The 19,620-nt window shown below is 41.7% G+C and overlaps 1 protein-coding gene across 2 annotated transcripts in view; it reads right to left on the bottom strand.

Moving 5' to 3' along the window:
* klhl29 (kelch-like family member 29) overlaps window positions 1-19,620 on the bottom strand; it is a 202,479-nt gene that overhangs the window by 80,858 nt on the left and 102,001 nt on the right. For both annotated transcript variants that reach the window (XM_023430264.2, XM_023430263.2), the window contains exon 5: window positions 16,528-17,055. In XM_023430264.2, the coding sequence (XP_023286032.1) occupies window positions 16,528-17,055 (528 nt within the window). The remainder of the gene's footprint in view (window positions 1-16,527; window positions 17,056-19,620) is intronic.

Below are 19,620 nucleotides of genomic sequence, written 5' to 3'. Positions count from 1 at the left end.
TTGCACATTAAGCCTTATTATGGTTGAACTGTCAACTTGCTTGGGACAAATAAAATGAAAATGTACAATTTTTGTATATAATTTGAGAGTCAACAAACAAAGCAACAAAACTTATTTTAGTTTTTCTCAAAGAAAACAAAGCATTTTCTTTCAATGAGAAATTGCTGCACATTTGAGTTACTTTAGGGAAATATAAAGAAAAAATAAATAAATTATTGATTAAATATCTGATGTCTGAATCACAAAATTTACTCAGACTTATTAAACGTAAAAAAAATTAACTTAAAAGTATTTTAGTAGGTGACAAACATTTTGACATAAATTAATTTAACTTCACATTAGTGTATTATTATATTTGAGAAATAATTTGTTTTCTTTATTTAAACATGTCTTATTATTAAATGTGTAATATTTAAACGTTCATACAATATTCAAAATAAGGCTACAGTACACTGTAAAACCACATTGATATGTCTTATTTGTTAGCACTAAAGCAAGAAAGGAGGCAAGCACTTTTCAAAAGGGATGTTTCATAAGCCATTTTCATTGAATGCCATCATCTTCAGCTCAGGACAGTTCATTTCAAAAGCCATGATGGCTAAATGTCAGCCTTTAACAGGTCATGAACAATAGCAGGACATTCATCTAGATGCCATCTACAAAAAAAAAACAATGCTTCACTTAGATAAAAGCAAACAGATCTCATGTGTTACTCAATCTACCTCGGGTTTCTTTCAAGCTGCAATTACTCTAAACAGTCTGAAACATACCTCTTACAATCACCGCCACATTCATTTCTGGAGACGTCTCAACAGTTTGCGCCTACTCCCAGCAAATCAGCTCATGTAAAGCATCAGAAATCCTCAAGACCCCTTGAGTCTCTAGCTGTCCTGATTTCACTCTGTAAAAGAGCAGTGGCACCATATAGCCTCAGAGAATAGTCCATGATGAGGACGCTTTATTTTTCCCTGCTCGAATCTGCTGAGCTGAGCTGCTTCAGCCTCAGCACTACTGTCAACGAGTCTGGACCGAGCCTTGGGGGGAGACACTTTGACAGAGAAAAGGAACTTGTGCCCCTCAAAGAGGCCGTCCGGGCCTTTGTTGCCTTCTCCAATAGGCATGAAAGAAAAGACCTTGAGTAGCAAAAAGCACAGAGTTGCTCTGTCCTGCGCTGCACACTCAAACCTCTACGTATACCCACTGGTGCAAGGGTCAGACATGCGCGCGCACACACACACACACACACACACACACACACACACACACACACACACACACACACACACACAAAAGCAAACAATCTGCACTAGTAGAACAAAGTCGTGGCAAATACAAGCACAGGCTTTGAGGAGGAAGAACATAAACAAAGAGAGCCCTGGGAGCATCTGTTGGCCTGCTGCAACACCATGACAGGATGTCATGCAATGTTCTCTTGTTCTTGCTGTTTGTGTGTAGTGGGAAGAGGAGAAAATCTCTGGTCTCGACTGGTGCGGTAGCTTCCTCATTAGGCAGGCAGAGGGGACAGTAGGTGACAAGCAGTCATACTCCCTCAAACAGGTTTTAACAAGAGGATACACCTGTGGCTAGCAAACAAGAGCACCGTCATATCTCTTCTTTCCCTTCAGGCGCTGCAACACCTGGTCAGAGTCTGAACGAAATGAGATGCAGTCTTTTCAAATGCACAGTAAAAATTACAAAAGTTGCATTTGACTGTTTTCTGAAGACAGAAAGCTTCAATATGCACAGTATGCATATAGTGTAGGTTACAAGCCAGGCTGCTTACAGTTCACAGGGGCTTGACATTTAGATTCAGAGCTAAAACTCCTGATGCAAGTATAAAACAGGTCAGTAAATCCTTGTTTCTACAATGACACTAGTATAAACACAATTAAGTTTCTGAATTATGTGTATGACGGCTAATTACAACACAATGGCATGCATAGGATTGTGTGTTGTCCAGGATTTTGCTCATTGTGCATTTGGAATATCATTGTTCATGTCAAAAGATTTAAACTCATTTTACTTTTACATTTTGAAGACATGCAAGCATTTAATTTATTTTGAAGACCATATGAAATAACAGAAAACTGGCTGCAAAAATATTTAAATCAAAGCAAAACTTTGAATTGAATAGGTAAGTTTTTAAAAATATCTTCATAACGATCTTTGTCGTGTATTTTTCTCCACTTCACCCTGGTAAATGACATAAATAAAAAGAGGAAAGATTTTTTTTTTTGTCTCTCATTGTCTCGCAATCAATGTCGAGTGAGACTAACCTACAACACATTCACCACAGGAATAACTCTACCCGAGGAGTAACTGGGACATGACTTCTGTTCCAAAATAATTCAAAGGAGGATTGTAGAGTTTATTCCAGCTGAAAGCATTTTAAGCTACAAAAACAAATCAAACCATGATGTCTATTTTCACTTCCAATTAAAACGTTCCAAGAGAATATGAGGCACTCCAAAGTCTTTATTACAACATTCACTAAAAGCTGGTCTTAATTAAGAGTACAGAGGTAACACTGATTGTGCCAATACCTGTCACCCGGTCAAGTCACATGACAGGAAAGCCAAGTAGGCTTAAAGAGACCACAAAAGCATAAAAGGAAAAGGTTTAATTACATGGACTTCAATGCTAATGAGATCCAATGACACATCATCAAAGATGTGTAAAGATTTGTATTCCTGCAAACCCATTTTTCTTACTGTGTGACTGTGTGTGTGTGTGTGTGTTCCTTTTATAGCTTTCTGACACATCATTACCACTGCAGCACTCCTCCCTGCCTGTTTTTAAACCTGTTTTTGAACCTGCTCGAAACATGAAAGTCAATATGGTGCCAAGTCACTAATGTGACAGTCCTGACCAACTGTTTTAACATATCGTGCTCATATTTCTTCCATCAAACATCACTGATATTAAACACCCATTCAAGCATCCAAAGACACACAAATGGAAAACCACTTGATTTGTCTGTGAAGCTGCTTAATCTTAATCCAAGTATATCATGGGACAGTCTATATTTTTAACAGCTCCCCTAATATAGGCTGAGCTGACAGCTTCATGTAAAAGAGGGTAAAACAAAACCTGCTCAGACCCATCCAATGTGTTGCCAGAAGTTATTCAAGCTCAAGCGTCACTGTAAGAGGCCAGACTGAGAAGAAGAGTTGAGGGACAACACCGGGGACCAGTTTCACCAAGATATTTTACTGGTCTGTCGTGTTAGGCCACTCTTAATTCATAGATCAGTTTAATGCAAGTGAGACTGAAAAATAAAGACTGACTAATTTTAAGACAAAAAAATTAGATACCTTACCCAGAGGCCAACTCAGGCCTAAGACCAATGTTAACATGGTAACAATCAATGACACCTGTGCTGACCAGTAGCACCCAACAACAAAAAAAACAGGAAAACATTGCTCATAATTTGTGGTTTTCTAACACTGTTACAGAGACAGCAAAGACGAGGGTAAGAGTTTTCAGAGACTCCAGTGATTTTTGTTACACTCTTCGCTGAATTTAGTAAAACGTCCTTGTAACTGCTGAATTCTTTCAAAAGACGATAATTTTCTGCTGGGGTAAACAGAGCTGAGTGGTTGGATGCGGTTATTCAGTCAGCCTTTTTTTTTTTTTTTTAAGTCTTAATTTACCCAGAATTCATTGTACCACAGTCCAGCTTAAGATAGTCAAGAATAAAAGTGCTTTGTGCAACTGATGAATTTAGATGTCTATCTGAAGTCTGACTATTTGTTATATCTAAGCCATGGTCAAAATCAAGTCAAGTCCTTTGACACAGCAAATAAACAAAAAAAAAACAAACAAAAAAAAAGACCTGAAAACTGCTGCTCACCGGTAATCAAAAAACTTTCAGTCACAATAAAGAATAACTCACTGACACTACACATCCACCACACCGCCTCTCACAGCACATACGATTCTCAACATAAATATTGCTTATTTCTGAGAATGCTTTAAATTAAAAAAAAATGACTAAAAAAAAAACCAACTACCAGTGACAAAGTTTTCATGCTGTGTGTCACACATCAGTAACCATGGTATTACAGAAAATTGACAGCATCTTGAAGGCAGCTTAATATTAATTTGTGAGGTTGATGTGTTTGCAAATGTATTCAGAAATATCCAGTGTGTTATTGTCAGATACATATAGAAAGAAAAAGGTAAAAAACAAACAAACATGAATACCGTGAATGGCGCAGAAAGATGGACTAATGAGACGTGATGAACACTGAATTAGCTAATAATTATAAAGTAATCAGTTAAATGAACTGCTCCAATGATAAGTAGCAGTTGCTTTTCTGTTTTTCTGCCACTGGAAGCAGACAGAGGTGTGCAGTTGGGATGACAGCTCTCACTGGTCGATCAACATCCAATTGCAATGCTATGCAATGACAGCCGATCAAGCATTGGACAATTTCACACACGGGGACAGGAACCCATATGCCATGATGAAAATATATATGTCACTATATGTAGTGGGCTACTAATGGAATGTATTCAGAGTCAACAATCATTTTCCATGTCAGAGCAGAAAATTGTTTCTGAATTGTTTCTGTGGCTACAGACATATTTACATTTACAAGAAGCAGTGGCCAAATTGCTCCACAGCGACAGCCTCTGCTTCCACAATTTATGTTTCCTCCATCTCTCTGAGCATTCTGCAAATTACTTGTTGAAATGAAGCAATACAACTCCAGAAATTATAAAGAATTCTTCCAAAACTAACAATGGATTTAGATGAATGGGTTGATTAACACAGTGACTAATCATTTAATAATAAATCCTAATTACTCATAAATGCCTTGGTACTGAGATTCCAACTCCTTACAGTAGTATTTATTTTTCTTTTCTATCCAAGAATTCCTTATTATAAGAGAAGCCCATATGAGAAGCTTTAAGAGAAGAAAATCCAAGAGCTGCTCACTCCTAATACGAACTACTTTTGGGAACCGAGATAAAATGCTGGAATACAGGTCTGCATGCTTAAAAAAGCTCAGGCCAAGCTTAAGCCTTGAATTTGTGGACTGGCTTATTTGTCATAGTGCCAAAGAGGCAAGATGCCAATATGGATTTTAGTTATGTTTTTTTTTGTCATTGTGCAAAGACACACAAGCAGTAATGCAAACAGACACACATGCAGACATGCATTTGCAGAACCAAAACGCACAAGCAACTACACACACACACACACACACACACACACACACACACACACACACACACACACACACACACACACACACGACTTTAGGCAAGACAATGTCATAAGAGAATAATCCTAATAACAATGTTGTGCTTATGAGAAGTCGCTGGCTGGTGTAGATAACATACTATATTGCTTGGAGGGGATTTGATTAGAACTGAGTGGGTGTGTAACACTTTTCCATCTTCCCTTTTAATTAAATTGCTAAGTTACTGTTTCATATAAATTATTGCAAGGGCCAGAGTTCTGTCTAGCCCACATTATAAACCCTGGTGGAAAAACAAGGCCAACTGCGTGAGATGAATCATCCGGACACAGTCCTGATGTATCAGTATGAATGGAACCTTTCAGAGAACATCTGCGGAAACGGTTTCATTTTTACTTCGCCTGGAGAGGGTTGACTGAGCATCCAAGTTCTTTTGGGGACGTCGAGTTGTGTATGTAACTAACTAAGCGTGCGCCACACTCACTCACATGCAGAACTAAGAGCTGCCCAGAACAAACCAATGCAGGTGTCTGTTAGTCTGTTGTACTTCTGTTCTGAGCATTCACAGAGAATGAGATTTGACCTTAAACCACAACATCACGACTACAACAAATATCAAACTTGTCTCCAGGCCCTCAGTCAGGTAGCCAGTCCACTCTGGCATTTCATCATCCACAGTCTGAGTTTTTTTACCTGACAGGAACTTTTATCACCCACGGCAGTGAGAGAACACACCCGCACCGAACCGTGTTATCTTTCAAAACTCTCCAAGAAAAGCTAAACATGAGTAAAAATCATACAAACTATCAAGTTGGCATTCTTATACAATGCAGCTCACGTTGACTGAGCACGGCCACTTCTGCAGGACACACAGTTGTTGCAGGGAGCTGAGACATTAACATGCCCTGGTTTTAGGCGGTGTACTGTTCGGCAGCGGAGCATTTTACAACAATGATTGAGGTGGTGTGGAGCCAAATGATTACAATTTGGGTCCACAATTCAGTTTTCAACATTTGTTCACACTTGTTCTGCACCACAAACTCCATTTCAGTTGTAAATGTGAATATAGTCATTGTCAATTCAGCATAAAGCAGCTCTGTAGGTAATGGTCTCTAACATAGTCTTTATAATAATGCTTTTTTAGGGTCTATTATATTATTCCTAATATAAAAAGTATGGGACTGGATGTTATGGGTTATGAGTGGGACAAAGGATGCCGACCCCTCACTGCTGTTGCCGCAGACCAGATACAAGATTAAAAATTCAGTGCTGTGGTTGAACTACTCCTTAAAAGACAACCAGTAGAGATGCCATTAGGGAAATAAAAAGTATGGTTTTGCTTTGACTGTTGAAAGGACTCTATGGAAATTATGTGCATGCCCATTTAAGAATAGCTGTCAAGTTGTTTTACCTTTCTGAATATTTAAAGCGAAAAATATATCTCAAATAAAACAAATTGCAAACCTCACTTAAGCCCAAGTTAAGAGTTTAAAGTTACTTTCTCCTCTGCTGCCCTATCTGCAGTCTGGAACCAACAGCCTCAGCTGTGCCAGGCTGTCTGCTACCCTTCACATTAGGCACATACTGGTGGTCGAGGACAGATGCCAGTGTATGTGTGAGAGAATGTAGATATGCTGCCCAGCTTGTCTTACACCTCGCTTGTGTTTATGACTTTGGTTTGTGTACATTCCTTGCAAGCTTTGCACATGGGTGATACTCGCCTCTATGGGCTACATTTCTTCCAAGTTGACCCCAAACAGCAAGACAACACAGCTACACACACCAAAACACACACACGGAAATACAACAACAACAAAAAATATTCCCATGTCACCAGTGCAGCTTAAGATAAATGTCACATCTCCCCCTGAAGACAATGTGTGTTTACTGGGTAACTTTGTGAAAGTCACAGCAGCCCAAGCAGAAAGGTTAGTGGTGGGGTTAGGTTGTATGTGGGAGTCTTCTCAGCAGACTGCACACCTGAGATGAGCTCCCAGCCTACGGTGGAGTCAGGCGAGTAATCTTTGCATTTCATCAGATTTTTGTCTCTCCTTTCTTTCATTCCTCCCCCCCTCCCTGTTTCCATCTCTTTCCCCAGGGACAGAAAACAATCTATTAGATGACTGGGCTGCCCCACAAATTCTGGTTGTGTCCAGCATGCTCCACTGCTTATGTACGACTGATGTGTTCTCGTAAAGTTGTAATCTAAGTTTAACTCTCTAATACGATACTTTTTTATCCTGCAGACCAGCAAGCTGCATTACATAAGAAAACTATGTCTGTATCTGAGAAAGGAGAGTGGTTACAATGACTACTGTGGCAGAATAATGATAATAATCAACACTATAATTCAGAGTCGCAGTCTCTAGCAACAAAACACACTCTGTAAACGTAATAGGGAACCAGCATATTGCTGTTTCGGCATCTCATCGAGGTCTGTCTTACTGCTAAGGAAGACTTTAAGTCTATTTAGCTTACAGAGTGCAGCACTAGCCTGCAAACATCTCTTGATTGCAATTCAGGCCATTATCATTTGTCTGTGTCACAGACGAATTATATATCTTCACATGCTAAGCCTGTTGCTAACTCTGTGGAATATTAAGTTGGACAGGGGAGCCATTCTTGCTAATGTCTGGTCCTGTCATTAGTATTTATTAGATGCCCTGCATGCATTATCAAACCCATTTAAAAGTTTCTACGTGAGGAAAAAGTTTGACTATCCACTCAGATAAGTAAGCACACCGTGAACATTAGCAAACTAATACTGCTGAACTTCTTCTGGATTTTTTGCTGCACATCTGCTGCTGGTTTGGATACTGAGCTCTCGCCCTGTTGCAATTATGCCTTCTCATTAGAGAGAAACATCCGCTATTGACGGGCTTCCTGGTAACATCTGCTGGGTTTACACTCAGCCTAATTGATAATGCATTACTACCTATTTCATGGCTGATGTGCAGAATAACACATCGACATTTGACTTGTGGCGATTAATCTCGTCATATTAGATAGTGTCTGACATGAGGTCTTTGAGATTCAGGCCCATTTGAGGGTGTAACCTACATTAACTTTGACACTACATTACACACAAATCAATTTGCTCCTACATCACTGAGGGCAGTGGACGTCTCATGGAGGCAAATGGCACTGTTTCAGTTTGAGGCCTCTCCTGAATACTCAATGCATAATGCTACAGCTCTGAGAAACAGTGGCAACACATTTGAGAAGATGAAAATGAGGCTCTAAATTTTCCTTAAAAATAACAAAAACACTGATGGAAAGTTGATTCACTCCAGTACTGTGCTTAAGTCCAACAATTTGAAGTACTTGACTTCCACCGTGTTATGCTACTAATCTTATTAAGATTTTACAGATAAAAGAAATGAGAGACCATCTCGCGATGGGATCACGGCAGCCTCGACACCCGTCAACATGTTGACGTTCCGACCTATTATTAAATCAGTACTCTGTACTCAGGGGTCGGACCACACCCGTCTCAGCCTTCATTCTGATCTCAAAAACACGCCTCTGAAGGTTTGTGACTGACTTGCACAGTTGTGATGCTATCGTGCTGACAAAACCTTTCCATAGACAGAAACCTGCCAAAGTCAAAACCACCTCTGTGGTAGTTCCTGCTACAGCAGCAGCGATTAGTAATTATACCAGCAATGCTGTCAGTGCAAGCTGGAGCTGAGTTGGAAATAAAGCTTTATTGTTAGTACACAACACCCAGCTGGTGACGCTTCCCTCATGCTTGCTCTTATTGGCTATTGTGGGTTTCTGCTCAATATGCCATCGCTGTTCCTTTCTACACAACAGAATTTCAAGTCGTAAGTATCAGACATAAACAAAATAAATCTCAAATAAAAAATATTAAGGGCTCCCTTAGAAAATGCTTGGTTTAGCACAGTAACAGACCATTTCTGATTTAGTCATACAACCCAATGGCACTCTCTAGAGCTGTTAAATTTAATGATATTTTGGATTTGCTTTTTATTTCATAGTACAATACAAACTAAGAAAGTGTCACAGAGTGAAATAACTCTTTTGAAAGAAAAGCAATGGAAAGAAACTGACCTTATCTTGCAACCTCTACCTGCCGACAATAGATATGAATACCTGAGCAGAGATATGATTACGACTAAAGAAAGCTAAAATTCAATCCTGCAGTGTTTAGTTATTACTTTTACAAACATACACAGCACTCATATTGATTATTGAGCTAAATTTTCTGGTTAGTTAATGAATAAAACGTTCAACTGAACAGAGAAGGGCTGAGGACAAAACTCTTATTTTCAGCTGTTTTTAAGTCATCGCAGTTTAAACATATAATCTATAGGGCATCCGTGAATGTCAACTTCAAACAGGAGGAGGATTTAAGGAAAGAGTCATAAATATTTCAAATAAAATATTAAATGCTTACAATTCTCAACCAGCTAATTGTGGCTCTAGATGAAAAGTGCAGACTTTTTGTAAGGATAATAAGGCAAGAGACAGTCTGATTGTGTGTTTTAGTTGAAAACAGCCATCTGACACTCGGTCCAGCTGTCACAGGCAAATGAGCAATCTGGGCTGACTGGAATTTTTTTTCTCCCTCTAATCCTTTCTTCTCTTAAATTTTCCACTGCCACTTTGCCAACTGAGGCAACACCAGGCTAAAAAAAAACAAGCTATTAGAGAAATGGTTAAAAACTCCAGCATCAGTGGCGTAGAAAAAGCGAGGAGGCAGAGGAAGAAGTTAGAGAGGCATGGAACAGGTGGCAGGTACGCTGGGGAAGGAAGATACAGAAGATGAGAGGGAGGGAAAAAAATGGGAGGCAAGTGGATGAAAAGAGAGGAAAGGGAAAAAAGCAGAGGCTATAAGTGGGTATGGGAAGCAGGTGGATGTTAGGATGGTGGGGGGGCTGGAGAGGATGCTGAGAGACAACAGCATGGGAGGGGTGGTGTCAGGAGTGGGAGTGGAGCTGAGTGAAAGCAACAGACAGACAATTGCAGTGAAGAAGACAGGTGGGGAGGAGGGGAGGGAGGAGAGTATAGGTTGAGGAGAGGATGGAGGAGGGAGGGAGGCGTAGATATGGTGCCCCTTCTAGCGTGGCAGGTAGCCGGGCGGCTGCTCCTTGGCTGCACTGCGTCTGTGATTATGCATGTAGCAGCCGGGCTGTCAGGCTCCGGGTCCTGCGACTGTGCCGCCACTGAGCTTTATCTTGAAATCCCAGTGATTAATGAAGCCGGTGCTGTGTTCTGCATGGTGGAGGTGGACGAGGAATGATCAATCTTAATGAGCTATCCGCCGTCCCTATATTAACTGTGGGGGGATATAATGTCTGTGGCTCCTGGCGGGGCTCCTCTCCTTTAAAATACGATAACGAGGGAGAGAAAGAACGAGGGCAAGCAGCTTTCCTTCCTCCGCTTATGACACACTGCTGCTGCTCACCTCACGTTTCCTCTCCCCTCCTCCCCTCCCTCTTCTTTTTGCTCTCTCCTGAGCAGGAGCAGTACTAGAAACAGTTAGACATCTCAATGGAAGCCATCCTTAGCAAAGTTAAAGAGACAGTGTCAGGTAGCTGCTCGGCTACATGTGAACACAAGCGCAGTCTCCGGGCCACTCCTGCCATTCTAAAATGAGATGTTTGAGTCAATATCATTAATATGTAGGCCCCATATGGACTCGTGTGCCAAGGTTACTCATAAGCATATCACCGTGATACTGCATGTATTCATTTATGAGAATTACCTGCACATACTGAGTCCACAGTGATTGGAATAAATTTCAACTTCATTAATAATTTGCAACATTCCCAGCTCTTGTGAATCCCTTTTCAGTTTCCACTAGCTCTATCTAGAATTAAGGAATAAGAGAGATAGAAAAACACTTTAAAATCCATGCATTTCATATTTCAAGTTAAGCCTGTTTTGGAATCATAATAACCCTAGTTATGCTTTAGCTAATCCTGATGTGGATAGCTTTAAGATAATCACCCAGCACAACACCACACTGACTTTAATTAATTTGCCAGTGCTCATTCTGAATACCATGATCCGAGTCAGCACATTGGAAATTCAAAAAAAATAAAAAAACCTACAACTCTCACACCAAATTCAGTATATTTGTCTTGATGAAAAGCATACTTTTGTATAATCTGCAGCGAGGATGTACCGGCAGCCAAGATCCTCTGCACTCTATCGAGTGAGAGAGGGATAGAGACGGAGAAAGAGGGAGAGAAAGAGAAGGGGAGGGTTTAATTAATGTGCTTGCTATGATTAATGGTCTCAGTGTGGCTATCACAAACTGGCTCTGTTTTTAATAACTGGTTTGAAAAGCCTGTCATGCTAGCAGTATATTCTTGTGGTTGAATCAAAATGAGCATTTATATACCGCTAATAATACTGATAATACTGCATGCTTTATGTCTACTTAATAACTGTAGCTACTTTAGTCTACAGACAAAGATCTCCATGGTGAGAGAGAGATGAAATCTGCAAAACATGTTCAAGAATAAAATGTCATTATCACATCCACTAACATCATAAAGCAGTAACAAAGTAAAAACATCCAATAAAACAGCATGTCCATTTCTAAATAACATTTGATGAGGTGAGATAAGTCTCAAGAAAAAGGCCGCATATCTCCCTTAAATAAACAGCACCAGCACACACAGCGCGGCCTTGTAAACAGTCACTATCTTACTAATTTGGTTATCTATAATTTCCTCACTTAGTGGTAATATTGCAGCAATAATGTGCAAAGAGCCAATATGCAAGTGGACAGAAATGCCACAGTGCCAATATGATCCGTCCAAAAGTAAACAAAAACGAATACATAATTAAAGTCTTACAGAGACCAAAGTTTGAATAAGGCAGATGAGGCAGATACAGCAGAGGAGAGCTCAGCCGGTGCTGCATGTGAGTCTGCGCCGGTCTCACCGTAGCAAAGTAAAACACTGATCTTAACTCAGCAAGGCATCTTAATTGCATTCACTAGCAGCTCAGGAGCTGCTCGGTCCCTAGATGATGGCTGATGTGAGCTGACTGGAAGATGAACTTCCTGGGCAGCGAGGAGGACTGGGTGCCGCCGGATGTGTGTGCGATGGTGGAAGAGTGTGTCTACGTGTGTCCCTCTCTCATGGTGGTGTGCCTGTGTGTTTCCTCTCTGGGTGCATTTATGCATGTGATCATCTGTGTGCATATGTGCGTCTTAACAATGTGTGTGTGTCTGTGTGAGGGAGAGAAGAGAGCGGGACCGGTAAAGGGCAGTGAGGTGGAAGGAAGCGTTAAAATGATGTTTGACATGAGAAAAGAGGCGAGGAGCCGCGGCACATGCTCAGTACAGCAGCAGGTGGCCTGACAGATCTGTCTGCGACTTCCAACTCCATTCTCAGCTAAAGCTTCCAACACACACGATGACTGTATTTCATCATCATCATCTACTACATCATCAGTCTACTTTACTAAAACAAAACAAAACAAAAAAAAAACCAGCAGCTTCGACCACAGCACAGTTAGCAGTAGTTGTCTCAGTTCTCAGCTCAAGCCAAGCTGGGAAAACAATATCAAAAATATAATATGAGTGGCTGGCATGGGTAAAAGCCATAACCCAGAAAGGTTACAGATACTGTATGTGGAAATAATAACTTCCTTTTGATATTTTTGTGTTATTCAGTCGTGAGCTGCCTTTAAATGGGGCTCAATCACGTTTGCAGTGAGTAAGTCCATCCCTGCTGAGCTCGGCACTAGCTTCCCCCAGCTGATATTCATCAGGACAGCCATCGATTTTAATGACTTGGTCAATAGACACACACCGAATCTGCTCTCAGCATCTCCCGCTCTCTCATGTTCCCTCTCTCTCACTGCATCTCTCTCTCCTACTTTTGTCTCCTCCTGTGTGCTGCTCTTTTGAATTTTTTTTTTCTTTCTTACTTATTATTGTCCCTTTTAACAACAACAACCCACATTTCCCACATTTCACATAATGTGCTGACAGGTGTGATGGCTGTGGATCATGTTACAGATAAATGCATAAAAAATGCACAAAGAGTAAGTGGTGTGAAGGAAATTAACAATCGGTAAGATGGTGTGGAGTTTGATTTGTACTCTACGACAGGAAGATATTACGAAAAGCCCTGCTGTGGATGGAGAAACCAGGTAGGCAGATCACAGCCTGGTGACTGGCATATCTCAGTAGGAGATGAGGTTAAAGCTGCCTTCAAGCTGCTCTGTGTGAATCTTCACACACATACAGGCACACAAACATATGGCATTTACACAGACATACACAAACACACATACTATATACAGTAAACAGAAATACAGACAAATACAGAGACAACACACAAACAGACACACACATACAACGCACAAAGAGAGGAGCACACAGTTGTTGATGTGCCCACTGATGCAGAGCGAAGACAAATTGCTCCCTTTGAAGGCAAAGCCAAATCAAACATGGAGTGTGATTTCTGTCACTGTGGTGCTTGACTTTAAGGCTGTGATGCTGACATCTGACAAAACATCCATGCAGTCACACCCAAGAAGCGATGCTGTGCACGCCTCCAATCATGCGCGCACACACACACACAGACACACACACACGACCTGTTGTGTAGCTGGATTAAGGGGGAACAGCTCAAGATCCAGGCCCTTGCCATCAAAAGGCCGCAAAACCTCCTCAGCACTTCAGTGCTTACTTGTGTTGTGAATGCAGCCTCAAACTTTTGTTAATGCAGCAACACAATCAGTTAAGTAATGGCTTTGGTATTTAAACCGCTTGTCCAATAATCACTTCTGAAAACCCCCAGGCGTGAGACACTTGACCACGATTTGACCACTGCAAGAAAACATTACAGCATAGTCGCTCAGTGTCCAAACAGCTACCAGAATAATGGACAAATTTTCCATGTTAATTCATAGATTTGCTTCGGCTGCGTCATTTGTTGGATCTATTTCAGGATGATAACTCATCAGCTATTCAAGCAAAGTATCCCACATGTCAGTCAGTGGCACAGCGCAAGTTTGCACCTCATTTATTCCTTGTTTTGGCTTGTACCCCAGACGCCCTGACAAAGCTCATCCTGTATGAGTGAACTGGTGTCCTGCTTGTGTGTGTGTTTGCCAGCTGTATACTTTTTTATTGCACTTTACCAATATAAATTTCTTGAGGACAAAATAAAGCCTTTGTGTGTTTGTGAGAAGGAAGAGATAAAGAAAATATAGTGTGTGTGTGTGTGTGTGTGTGTGTGTGTGTCATGTGACTTCATTTGCTTTCCGGGTTTTATACCAGATGTGTGTAACATTCAATCTCTGCCCTGGGATCAGATTTGCCAACCCTCTTATCCTCACCTCAGCCATCAGAGGGCTGCAGAAACACTGAACTCTAACCTGCAGCTGCTTTCGCTTCTTTTCACAAACTACTTCTGTTTTGCTTTTTGTGCCAACAGCAGGTCCAAGATAATTATAACAGAAGCAAGCCAGAATGCAAGTCGCAAGAGCTTACCCTCCATATTTACCATCATGCCAGTGCAGCAGAACAGTAGGTTCCCTTGCCACGACGATATGTAGTGTTAATTGATTTAAAACAGAATAGGTAAATCCTGTGGGAGCTTGGGATTTGTGAGTTCGTGGGGTGAGTGAGAACACATTGGAAAAGGAAAGAAACAGACAGGAAGTACCAGACAGAGATATTCAGAAAGACAGAAAAGCACGACGGCAGTGTGCAGAGTCTGAGCGGAGGGGCGGTCAGAGTGGCATTGTTGTGATTACGGCTGCAAAGTTAAGTATTCTTGTCAGCAGACGAGTCTGCAGAATAGACATCATGGCTGATATCTTATTGGTGCTCAACATTTTGCCTATTTCCACTGTCCTTACCCTTACCCCAAATGGCATGCTTACTAATGTCTATTCAACGCTTAACAGGGATGTTTTGCAATTCAAGTGCCTCTGTTTGTAGTTTGACCTTCATAGAAGGCTACACAAGATTTCAAGTATGCATGATGTCTAGAAATTGACACGGGGATGTTTTCTCTTCTGCCTTTGAAATACGACAGCTGGCAAACTATAACCATACAAACTGAATATTAACTTTATCATTACATGAATCACAGAAACGGTGTGTCCACTGCTGAATTTCAACAATCCTACAACATTTTCCTTTCATTTAAAACGGATCTTCAGAAATACTGTAATCCCAATTAAACTCTAGCTTCATTGGCCTGGTCAATAAATTTTGACATGTACATGGTTAATGGATCCGAGACAGTATATTCAACCCAGAAGAAGCTAGAAGCTCTCATTCGATAGAGAGTGGACCACGCCGACGAGCTTGTCTAATTATCCATTTCCAATTCTACCTGCAGTCTCATTTCAATGTATCACAGGCAGCCCCCAAAATAATTGCTTTTTTGCAATCTACAAGTTCATTTGCACACATTTTATTGATCAAAATGAATCAGGAAAAAGAAAACAATCTAAACCTAAATTAAAAGCTTCATTAAATGCGAAAATTGGTCGGGGAATTGCGAACATCTGTTTCTAGTGCCCTGCATCATAAACTCCAAGGTTAAACCAAACACCAATTTACGGCTTGCAGACTCAGGCATGAGCCAGAGCAGTGAAGCACCTTCACAAACACAGCGCAAGTCAACAAGGCTTCAAAAGATTTCGAGAGAGATGTGAGGGCAGGGACTGAAAGCTCTTCCTGCCTTGTGTTTAGTAGGCCTTGTGAGCATTGCGACTCTGAGTGGTGAAAAGATAAACCTGAGACGCTTTTAACTGATTTCAGAGCACAGCAGTGCAGATGCTGCTGTTGTACAGTATTTTGAGAGTAGCACAACATGTTCTCTTCCCCCAAAGAATCCACTGTAGGCAGTGTTACAGGTTTTTAGAAGCCCTTGTCTCTCTGCTGTTTTAGGTGCCCCTCAGTTCTCTGCGACCTTGGAGCAGCTTTGAAGTGAAATGGCTCTGGTTGCAAGTTGTATTTTAACAACCCCCGAGCTTGAGTGTTTGTGGCCTTGTTTATGACTGTTGGCATCAGAGACTGCTCTGGTATACCGACAGGGGGCAGAGGCCTATGTGTTTCATTCCAGCACTGCCCCACATAAGGCGAGGTCACAAGGAATAGAGAGCTAAGACTACATTGATTTAATACCTAACACCTCCGCGGCTTGGATTCACTTCTGAGCTTAGGTTGCCAGCTCTGCTTTGATTTAGTGTTTGAAAGTTAGTCATGACAGATTCCATATCTGCAAGAGAGTGAGGCTAAAAAACCTTTAGAAAAAAAAAAAAGCTTGCTGTGCAGAGTGCATCAGCTGAGGCTGTCTGTGCTTACCTTTCGGATGTCCCGGGTCACTGAACTCGTACTTTCCCATCCCGACTGTCCGCAGCATTTGCAGCCCATTAGGACCATCCTGATTGTCTACGGCTGTGGCCTGACACTGCGCTGCTCCTGCCGCCTGTCCATTAGTCAGAGGCATTGCAGGGGGCTGGATGAGGCCGGGGTGAGAAGTTAAATGGCCGTTGCCCATTACACTATGAGGGCTCTGCTGAACCACCTGGTTGGCTTGGGCAGTGAGGGCGGATGGTGCGACATTGGGCTGAGCTGAGGAGTACGGAGACTGGCTGGGCATACTCAGCACCATGGAGGGTGGTTGCTGGGTCGACTGCGGCGTAAGCTGGAAGTGGGCGGTCATGAGTGGGTGTTGTGGGGGCACTGGTGTCTGGATGGATGGGGTTACTCCTATGATGGGTGACTGTGCAGTCACGCTGTGGTTGAAGGAAGGTGGCTGAGGGAGGGCGTAGGTGTGGGGCAGGAGGCTCGGCTGGCTCACCGCTGCTACCGGGGCAGCCCAGGTCGGACCTGATTGACAAACAGACAGAAGAGCAAAAAAGAAATGAATGAATTGTACATCCAGCTTTTACACCGTAAAGAAATGTGACAGTCATAGTACATGCAATTCCATGGCGTAGGCTGATTTGTGGCATCATGGTAAGCTGTAGACAAAGCCAAAAACAAGGGCAGAGTGTTGATTTTAAGTCTGGTATTAGATGATCAAATAGAGACAGTAAACAGGATGAGAAGACAGACTCCAACTTCAGTCTGTTCCTCTACACATCACAACTGTCAGTGTGCTGCTCTGCTTCAGTCAAAGTTTGTTTTTGACTTGAGACTTAATATCAAACACAAAATATTTGAAGCGATGTACAGATCTGTTCCTAAGATCAACATCATAATAAGATTAAGAGATTTATTTCACCACAGGATGAACAAATGCCTTTCTGAATGTGAAAGTATACATGCTCAGCGCATGTGGCAGTCGGCACTATTATCTGCGTAGAAGTCTGTGTTTACTCAGACACTCGGAGTCGATCATATCCCTGCCCTGAGGCAGGGATGCTGAGGGTGTTCTGGGAAGATGCCGCCATATTGGACCTGAACAATGCCTCCCTCCCTCCCTCCCTCGCTCATTCGCTCATGCTCCCTCATCTCTAACTCCTCCTGCCATGGTCCAAGCTCTAAAAATAGAATACCACTCTGCCAAAGGGCCAAAGGCTAAATCACAGCATGCAAAAAGAAGCTAAAAAAAAAAGAAGCCCACATTATTCATAATACTAACCCTGCTGATAAAATAGTCTAGGCAGAGAAGAGCGGAGAGGGACAGCGAGATAAAAACAGACATCGAGAAGAAAAGAAAGACAGAGCAGACGGTGGGAACAGAAGACTCCAGAGGAGAGGGCAGTTCAGTTCATAATTCACATGTCATTGAGCTAATCATCAGCAACACTGTATTTAATTTCCCCTCTTTTGTAGCCGATCTTGATAAAGGATTCTAATCAAATGGGTTAGTATAATAAGTCCACATCTTATACAGTTTAAAGGTTTTAATGCAGTGATGTCATTGATTAGAATTTGATATATATACATTCTATCTCTCCTCCAGTTCTGTGTTCTTGTCCTTCACCATTCCTTCAACCTTTTACCAGAAAAAAATAAATACCTTATTAAGCCAAGCATTTCATTATCATGGTGCAACACTGACCTACACTCAAAGGGTTGCCTGCAAAGTTTAACATAAAGCAGCTGCTGCGTTAACATTAAATACACACAACGGTTGTGATTGTTGTCTTGCATCTGAGAATTAAGATTTTCAAAAGTGGCACGTTCACATTTAAAAACTCCACTTATGTTTTTAATTTGTTTACTCCACGATTTTTCTTAAGTCTAAAGCACATCAAAGACAAACTATTTTTGGACAAAGAAACTACAGTTGAAAAAAAAAAAAAAACTTCTTTTTCAAAGGCAAACTTTTTTTCAGCAGTCACAAGAGTGAAGTTTCTGTCTAAAGAAACCGTTGATTAATTCTGGCACAGTTGGCAGAGAACTTTCTGGCAACACAGTTCAGTGAAGTGTGGAGAGGAGCTGGCTTCGTTGCAAACGCCAGTCACAGTTTGGAGTAGCACACACGCAAATCAATATGCAACACTATGCTCGGATTTGAGTGTCATATGCGACAGCGTGCCGGGTCGGTGACATCTCACTCTCCTTGCGCTTCATTCCAAGCTGTAGTATGGGAGTGGGAGCTGCAGTGGTGGGGTGGGAGGGATGGGCAGGGAGTGAAGCCTTATTCACTTAGACTCAATAATTCAGCCAGACCCCTCAATGCACAGCAGGAGGCTGTGGCCACACAGCAGGGAGGCGCACCAGCAAGGGAGTAAGAACAGAGCTCCATACTCTCCTATCACTACTGCATCCTTCTGTCATAACAGCATCTCGATTGGTTTGTGCTACAGAAACATTCCTCTTGGGTTATCTGATGAATTATTCAATTATTAATCCACAAACCAATCTATATGTAAGATGTGCTAATTATAATTAGGACATGAGCTGAACAGGCAGTAGCAGAGTTGAAAGATGTTTTCAGCGTGATGCTTTGCTGCCACAGAGTAACAGCTGTCTACAATCTGGATTTGCTGAGCCAGAATTTCCACTGGAACAAGCTCCGTGCCAGTATCATTCTTAAATGAGACACATTTGTGATGAGCAGGAGGCAGAGGCCAGCAAAGCAATGGAAGGAAATTAACTGCTCTAGGGCAGAGCCATTCTGGGTGAGTTCATTACAATAAGAGTAAAAAACTTCAACACTGGCTTAACTCATTAATGTCGGGTGTGCGCGCTGCACTGCAGTGCCACGGTTGCTCTGTACACGCTTTAAAGAGGCATGAATAGAATAAGGTCGACATCTAAATTAGACCTGGTGGAGATCATTTGGAGGACTTTCAGAGTTTCTCTACACAGGTTTAATTTAGACTAAATCAGCTTCAGTTAGTGACACAATAACATTAACAAGGACAATAAAATGAGAGCAGAGTGACAGTAGTGTTTGTGTGCGTGTGTGTGTGCGTGTGTGTGTGTGTGTGTGTGTGT

Source organism: Seriola lalandi, unplaced genomic scaffold, assembly GCF_002814215.2.
Source record: "Seriola lalandi dorsalis isolate HSWRI2012SDOR001 ecotype SW California unplaced genomic scaffold, Sedor1 jcf7180002054901, whole genome shotgun sequence".
In the NCBI taxonomy this organism is placed as follows: domain Eukaryota; kingdom Metazoa; phylum Chordata; class Actinopteri; order Carangiformes; family Carangidae; genus Seriola; species Seriola lalandi.
Note: the sequence above shows the minus strand (reverse complement) of the source record. Positions and strands in the feature narration are given on the sequence as shown.